The sequence below is a fragment of the Serinus canaria genome, chromosome 27 (assembly GCF_022539315.1).
Source record: "Serinus canaria isolate serCan28SL12 chromosome 27, serCan2020, whole genome shotgun sequence".
Taxonomy (NCBI): domain Eukaryota; kingdom Metazoa; phylum Chordata; class Aves; order Passeriformes; family Fringillidae; genus Serinus; species Serinus canaria.
In genome coordinates this window covers 1896989-1904679 of record NC_066340.1, presented here as the reverse complement: position 1 = coordinate 1904679, position 7691 = coordinate 1896989, and the positions used below count along the sequence as shown (strand labels likewise).

Genomic DNA, 7691 nt, shown 5'->3' with positions numbered 1-7691 from the left:
GCGGGAGGAGGACACGCCCCTCCCGGTGGACCCCGCCCCCGCCCCGCCCCGCCGGCCAATGGGGCGCGGGCGGGGGCGGGGCGGGGGCGGGGCCAGCGCGCCTTTGCAACTCTTTGAAGTCTCCAGAAAGCGGAAGGGGAGAAAGTGGGTGCGCGCGCCGCGCTTGGGGGGGGCTCTTAAAGGGGCCGCGCACCGCAATTTCGATTTCCCCCCCCCTTACCCTTCTTCCCCCCCACACTCACAGGAGGAGGTGCTCCAACGCCTCCCCCCCCGCCCCCAGCCCGCTTCCCTCTTCTCTGACTCTGGATACTCACCCCCACCCAGGTGGGGGATTGGGGCACCCACAGGAGGGAAAACACAGGGTGTAGGCGCTGCAGGGGTGTAGGCAAGAGATGGGAACACACTGAGGGGAAGAGGGGACAGGGATGGGGAGTCCCATGACTGCCCCCCAGGCTCAGAGGGGAAGGGCTGGGGGCACCTGTGGCACCCCGGGGGTACAGAGTGCCCGTAGCCAGAGGAATTCCCTGCTCTGTGTGTCCCCGGAGAGTTGCTGATCCTAGGAGGGGGATGGCGATGGAGACACGGACACGGACATGGACACAGGCTACCCAGCCACATTCGGGAAGGCCAGAAAGGTCTGCACCCACCAGCACAGCCCAGACCCTGCAGCACGAGGGCTGGGAGGGCAGTGGGGCAGGAGTTCCCCTGGGAAGACTCACATATGAGGAGTGTAGGCAGCCTCAGCACATTGCCCCGGGGGGAGTCACACCTACCCCCTGCTGCCCAGGACCTTTGGATGCCTGTCAGGATCCCACTGTGCCCACACAGGAGGGTGATGACCACCAGGCCACTCAGCACACTCCCGTGCCTCAGTTTCCCCCGTGCGCTCACCAGAACGAAGTTGGACACCGCGGCCGGGCCAGCCTCTGGCCCCCTCCGCGCACACCGGGGCCGCGGCGGCGAGGCCCAGGCGCCGGCATGTGCTCAGCCCAGTGGAATGTGCCAAATCACTCCCAGATGTGCTCGCCGGCCAGCCCGACCCCCCTGCGCTCCCACCGGGGCACCGCCGGCCACCGGGGATCCCCCGAGCCCAGCCCGGCCCCGCGGCACCGAGCCCATCACCGGCCGCATCCCGCCCGCTGCCGGTCCCGCGGCGTCGCCGCACCGAGGGCGGGCAGCGGGTGCCAGGGCGCGGCAGGAGGTGCCACCAGCACCGGGCGGCCGTGTCCCCGTGTCCCCATGCCACCGAGGCCTCGCCCGGCGCGGGGTCGTGCGGGGTCCCGCCCCGCACCCGCGGCCCCGGTGCCAGGCGGGAGCAGCCGAGCGGAACGGGGCTGTCAGATGGAATCTGGGTGCCGACGGTGACGGCGCGGCGGGAGGCGGCCGTGCCCGCCACGTGGCCGCTTATGTAAGGAGAGTGCAAGGGAGGACAGCGAGGCAGCCGGGGCACCGGGGACACCGCCGAGGGGACACCGAGCCCCCGCCCCGCAGCGCGCTCAGGCACGGCACGGCCCTGCCCGGCCCCGTGGGCACGGCACGTGTGTGCGGGGACAGGCGACACGGGTGCTGGAGCCGGGGGACAGGAGCCCGGCGGCCCCTCGGGCTCCGCACATCGCTGCTGGGTGTCGCGGGGTGTCCCCTCTCCACGCTGCTGCCACAGCAGCGCCGGCAGCCCGCGGTGACGAACGGCTCCGGCACCCACGCTCCCGGATCCAGCTGCGCCATCGATTTTTCATCCACTGCGGCAGAGCGGGGCTGGGGCTGGCACTGGCATGGCCAGGGGGGCCTGTCCCCATCGCCACGCACACAGCCAGGACACCCCAGGGACACTGACAGGGCTGGCAACACACCGGGGTGCCACCACAGCCGTGTGGCCCAGATGTGGGAATGTCCCTGTGCCACCATCACCTCTGCCATCACCACGGGGGGGACACAGGGGGATGGAGGAACCGAGGGGACAGAGGGAGGGACCCAGGGGACAGAGGGGGAAGGATGCCTGCCAGCATCACCACCGCGTCACCGCAGACCCGCAGGCTGCCAGGCGCTTCCTTCCTGACACTGCCACCGTGTGCCATGTCACCGTGTGCCGGGGGGCTGCATCACTCCCTGGGGCAGGACGTGGGGAGCTGGGGACCCCCAGGCAGCCCGCGGGAAGGACGATGCCGGTACCGGCTCAGCCCCAGAGCCTGGTGACAGCGGCTGGGTGACGGTGCGGGGAGGGGCAGGGACAGGCTCCTGACGTGGTGAGGGCACCGGGACACAGCCCAGAGCGGGCACAGCCCGGGCTGACCCCAGCGCCCGCCCGTGCCGCCGCACACGTCCGACACATGGCAGGGCCGGCTATAAATAGCGCCGGCAGCCCGGGCTGAGCCTGCTCGGGGCCCCCACATTCCCCCGTGCCCCCCCGCCTCGCTTTCCCCGCCGCTCCCCACGGCCAGCAGGGACGCACGTGTCCCCAAGGTGTCCCCTGGCCCTGCACCCCGTTTGTGGTGGCACCCAGGGGCCTCAGCAGGCTCCCCTTTGTGCCCTTGCCCTGGGCAGCCGCTGGAAATGTCCCCGTGTCCTGTGAGCTGCAGGGATGCCACAGGGGCAGAGCCGGGGTGGAGCTGGGACATAGCAGGGCCACCCCCTGGGCCCACAGGGTGGGAAACTGAGGCACACTGGGGACACCAGTACCACGTCCTCTCCCATCAGCAGCACCCCATCCCTGGCCAGGAGCTGCTGAGGGGCAGCCAGGGGTCCTGAGGGACAGAGTGGGATGGCAGAGGTAGGGTGGAATGGAAGGACAGCAGAGCCTCATCCCTTCCCACTCCCCCCACCCCCATTTGGAACCCCCAACACAGCCCCCCCCTGCCATGAGGAAGCTGCAAAATTAGGTCAAAGCGTCCATTATTTAACAGAAACAGATGAGCTGGGGCCAGGAGCTGAGGTTGGGGCTGGAGCCCAGGAGAGGGGATGGGGAGGACAGGGCTGGGTCTCCACAGCTGTGGGGCAGGCAGGGATTGGGGGAACAGGGGTGAAACACGGGGGGCAGGAGACAAATGTGAACTGAAATGACTTTATTTCACGGCAAGAGGTAAAAGAATCTCCCCTGTTCTCTCACCCCAGGGGTCCCTGCCCCTCCTGTGCCACTGCCAGCACTGGGTCCCAGAGCGGGGCTGGCACTGGGAAGATTCTCCCTGCAGCCAGAGCGGTCAAGAAGGTTCCAGAGAGCCCCAGAAGGCTCTGAAAGAGTTGGGAGCAAACGTGGTCTGGGATTCATGGCAGGAGCAACACCAGACCTCAGGATCACACACCAGGGTGGCAAGGGGGACCAGGAGCACCCCACTCCCTGCAAAGGGGCTGGGGGTGCCACAGAGGGGCTGGGGGGTGTCCCAGCCTCCCACCTAAGCTCCCATCATGCAGCAATTACAATATATCATTAATAATATTATTACATTAAAATATTAATAAAAATACCCCAGACTGACAGCCCCAGGGCAGAACTTGACAAATGTCCAAGACCTTGGGAGCCACTTGCCACAGCAGCAAAATCCCCCTTGGGGCCACGGGGAAGGAGTTGCTGGGAGGCAGGGGGGGGTTAGTGCAGCCCCTGGGTGAGGATGCTGCCCACCAGCGCCGTGTCCTGCAGCCTGTGCTCTAGGGCTGCCTCCTCCAGCATCAGGGAAACCTGGGAGGGAGAACAGGGGTGTGCTCAGCACCCAGCTGACAGATCCTGCCCCACTCCCACCACTGCATTGTGTCCCAGCACTGAGCTGAAAGATCCTGCCCCTGCCCCACCACTGGACCATGTCCCAGCACTGTCACCAGACCCTGGGAGGGAGAACTGGGTTGTGCTCAGCATCCAGCTGCCAGATCCTGCCCCATTCCCACCACTCCATCGTGTCCCAGCACTGTCCCTGCCCCAGAACCCCACAGTACCTTGGCCAGCCGGGCCTCCTTGGCCTTCTTGAGCTCGAGGACACCGCGGGACTCCAGGAGGGTGACAAGGGACAGACACTCGGCCTGGTCGACAGCGGGGAGCTGCTGCCGCCGGCACACCTGGCTGTAGGTGTCATGGAGCTGGGGAGGGCAGGGGGGGTTACACCACGGCCAAGCACCCAAGGGACACCCCAGGGACACCCACCCACTGCCAGGTGCAGCCCTGAGAGGGTCCCACATCCACTCACCTTCCCCAGGGTCACCTCGCGGGCGTGTGAGTGCCGGGCAAGCAGGAGCAGGGAGCAGAGCAGCACCTTCTGCTGCAGGGGGAAGGTGTCCTGGGCACCCCGGGACCCCCCTGCCAGCCGGTCCCCAAACACCTCCGAGAGCACCCGGGAGATGTGCAGGAGCCCCACACGCTTGGGGACAGGGGACACCGGGGAGTCACCTGTGGGACAGAGAGAGGATCCCAGGGAGATGAGAACAGGGAGAGAGGTGTCCCACAAAGGGAGCCCAGACTCTCACTGAGGAGCTGTCGCAGGGTTTTGGCTCTGGCAGCAGTGACTCACCCCTGGGCAGTGGCTTGAGCAGGGTCTGGCCTCGCACCTCCAGCTCCACCACCTCCACAGCACGCCTGGGGAGGGACAGCCCTGAGTGCCAGGCAGAGCAGGCACCCCTGGCACGAGCACCATGGTGCAGGGAAGCCATGGAGACTCCCAGGGACCAATCTGGCTGGGTTTGGGGCACACACTGACCTGCAGACATCCAGGGCCTTGCGGGCATCACCGGAGACTGCAGAGACCTTGCGGGCACAGAACTGGAGTGCAGCAGAGTCCAGGATGGGGTCACCTGCCACCTGTGGGGCACCATGGCTGTCAGTGCTGCCACCCGTGCGGGCAGAGGACCCCATGGCCCCCCACTTTGTCCTCCCCGTGTCCCCACCTGTCCCAGCCTCTCCTGCAGGATGAGGGTGAGCTGCTCCTTGGTGTAGGGTGGGAAGTGCAGCAGCCGGGGCTTGCCAGCCAGGTGGGCTCCCAGCCTGGCCAGGCTCCTGTCTGTCAGGTCCAGGGCATTGGCCAGCCCTGCAGGGAGAGAGGAAGAGGAGGATGAGGGCTGTTCTCCAAGGAGGGAGCAGGAGGGGGCTGCAAAGGGAAGTCTCCATCAACCCCCCGCAAAGAGGAGAGCAGTGCAACCTCTTACACCCTGCACACTCACCCACGAGGACGAGCCTGGAGCTGGGCAGCTGGGACCACTCAAAGAGGGTGTAGAGCACGTCCTGGCCTTTGCTCTCCAGCTGGTCCAGCTCATCCAGCACCAGGAGGCTGTGGGAGAGCCCAGATCAACCCCTGCTCTGTCCCCTCACAGAACTCCAAGCAGGGAGAGCAGAGCTGCTGCATCCAGGGGAATCCCACCCCACCCACCAGAGACAGGGAACTCACACCATGGGTCCCTTGGCCGTCAGATGCTTCTCCAGGCTCCTGATACGCTCCCGTCCAGTGGCCACAGGCAGCCCCAGCTGCTGTGCCAGGGCAGGGAAGACGCTGTGGGGGCTGCCCAGTGCCATGCAGTTCAGCACCACAGTCCTGCTGCCAGCCAGCTTGTCCTGTGAGGAATAGGAATGTTACACTGGCCCCATCCCACTGCCCCCCAGCCCCCACAGCGTGGCCATGGCACACACCTTGCAGTCGAGCAGGACACGGCTCAGACAGGCTGTTTTCCCAGTCCCAGGGGCTCCGGACACGTAGAGGCTGCCAGGCCGGCGCCCCAGGACGTGTTCCAGCAGGAACTGCCGCAGCATCCCCGTCTCCCGCTCCCTGCCCTGCAGCCGCTCGGGCACGGCCGCGTGCAGCACCTGCTTGGCCTGCTGGTAACAGGTACCTGCACAGGAGCAAGAGGACTCAGGGCTGATCATCATCCCCATCCCTACCCCTGCCTTCATATCTATCCCTAGCTCCATATACCCATCCCTATCCCCATATCCCCAACCCCATCCTTTCCTCCACACCCTCAAATCAATCCCCATCACCATCCCTTATCCATATTCCCAATCCCATCCATCCATGCATCCCCATCCCATCCATCACCCCCTACCCACCTTCCTGCATCCCCATCCATTCCATAACCCCATCCCCATCCCACCCATAACCCCATCCCCACCCTGCATCCCCATCCCATCCATAAGCCCATTCCCATCCCTTCATCCCCATCCCACCCATAACCCCATCCCCATCCCTTCATCCCCATCCCACCCATAACCCCATCCCCATCCCTGCATCCCCATCCCACCCATAACCCCATCCCTGCATCCCCATCCCATCCATAACCCCATACCCATCCCATCCATCACCCCCTACCCACCTTCCTGCCTGAAGAGCTGAGTGCGTGGGTGCTGCCCGCTGAGCCCTGAGCTCCGGGGGGTCCCTGGCCCCCCGCTCCGTGGGGATGGCCCTGAGCCTTTGGGCTGCTCGGGGGAGGCTGAGGGGTCCCCAAAAAGCAGGCGACGGCCCCGGTTCTCCTTGCTGCGTTTGGCCGGGGAGCAAGGTAAGGCATGGGGGACGTTGCACAGGTTGTCATCACCTGCAGGGACAACAAGCTGGTGGTGACACAGGGCCACTCTCCCTGGGGGAGTTTATGCTTCAGCCCCCCCCAGAAACCCCAAGGGAGCAGCTCTTCCTCCCGAAATGGGGGTGAAGCCACAAACGGAGCTGGACCAGAGCCAGACGGGGCTGGGCCCATCTGTCTGCCCCAGCCCTCGGGATGAAAAGGGGGATGCGCCCCCCGCCACTCCCGGGATGTCCCGGCGGAGGGACTCACCCAGGCGTTTGCGGGGGCTCAGGGGCTGCGCTTTGGGTGTCAGGGGCTGCGCTGTGGCCCGGCCTGAGCGTGTGTCCGGGGTGGCCGGGCTGGAGCCCGAGGCCTTGGAACGCGGCGAGGGGCGCAGAGCAGGGGCTTCGGGGTCGCTCTTGGCCGAGGGGGTAGCGAGGCGTCGGGCGCTCCTTGTGCGGGGAAAGCCGATGGTGGGCTGGCTCTGCTGGCTGCTGCTGGCCATGGCGGGGGCTACGGCTGGAGGAGAACAGCGATCAGGTGAGAAAGACAGCCAGCCCCGCGGGTGCCGGCCATCCCCTGCCCCCCTAGTACCAGTCCCTACCGCCCTGCCCCCCATCTCTTGCCCCCATGTCCCCCCAAGCCCCCCCGGGTCCCCTCCGGATCGGCCCCGCTACCCCCACCGACCTTCTCGCGCCAAATCAGCCCCAGCTCCGTACTTCCCGCCACCAGGCCGAGCTGGCCCCGCCCCCTTCGCCCCATTGGTCGCGCCGCTGCAGCCGCCGCCAATCGCCGCAGCCGGAGGAAGGACCGCAACAGAGCAGCCAATCAGCGAGCGCAGCCGAGGCAGGGCGGAAAGTGCTGTGCGCGGCGCGCGGGGCACGCTGGGAGCTGTGGTCCGCCTGCTGGTACTCCGCGCTCCCCGTTCCCCCAGTGCTCCCAGGGCCCGCACCCCCCGACCCAGCCTTCCTCGTCCTCCCAGTGCCACCAGTTCCTCCTACATTGCTTTTCTACTGCCGCCCAGTCTTGTCTCCCCACGCTCCCAGTACTCCCCACCCTTCCTCCCAGTATTCCCCACGGCGTTTCCCCCATGCTCCCAGCGCCCACACCCAACAATCCCCCCTCCCCCTGCTCCCAGTACCCACAATCCTCGTTCCCAGTGGTCCCAGTGCCACCAGTAATCCCGATCCTGCCTTCCTACTGCGCTCCCAGTACCCTCCACCCTG

The 7691-nt window shown here is 66.7% G+C and overlaps 1 protein-coding gene across 1 annotated transcript; it reads right to left on the bottom strand.

Annotated features, from left to right (window-relative positions):
• Positions 1 to 3044: 3044 nt before the first annotated feature.
• Positions 3045 to 7438, bottom strand: CDC6 (cell division cycle 6). Its single transcript, XM_050985779.1, has 12 exons — positions 7153 to 7438; positions 6736 to 6984; positions 6280 to 6498; positions 5600 to 5799; positions 5361 to 5524; positions 5137 to 5243; positions 4864 to 5003; positions 4677 to 4777; positions 4491 to 4555; positions 4170 to 4369; positions 3922 to 4062; positions 3045 to 3670 (listed from the first exon to the last, which is right to left on the bottom strand). The coding sequence occupies exons 2-12, from the start codon at positions 6968 to 6970 to the stop codon at positions 3581 to 3583; spliced, it is 1662 nt and encodes a 553-aa protein (XP_050841736.1). The 5' UTR covers positions 6971 to 6984; positions 7153 to 7438; the 3' UTR covers positions 3045 to 3580.
• Positions 7439 to 7691: the final 253 nt, after the last annotated feature.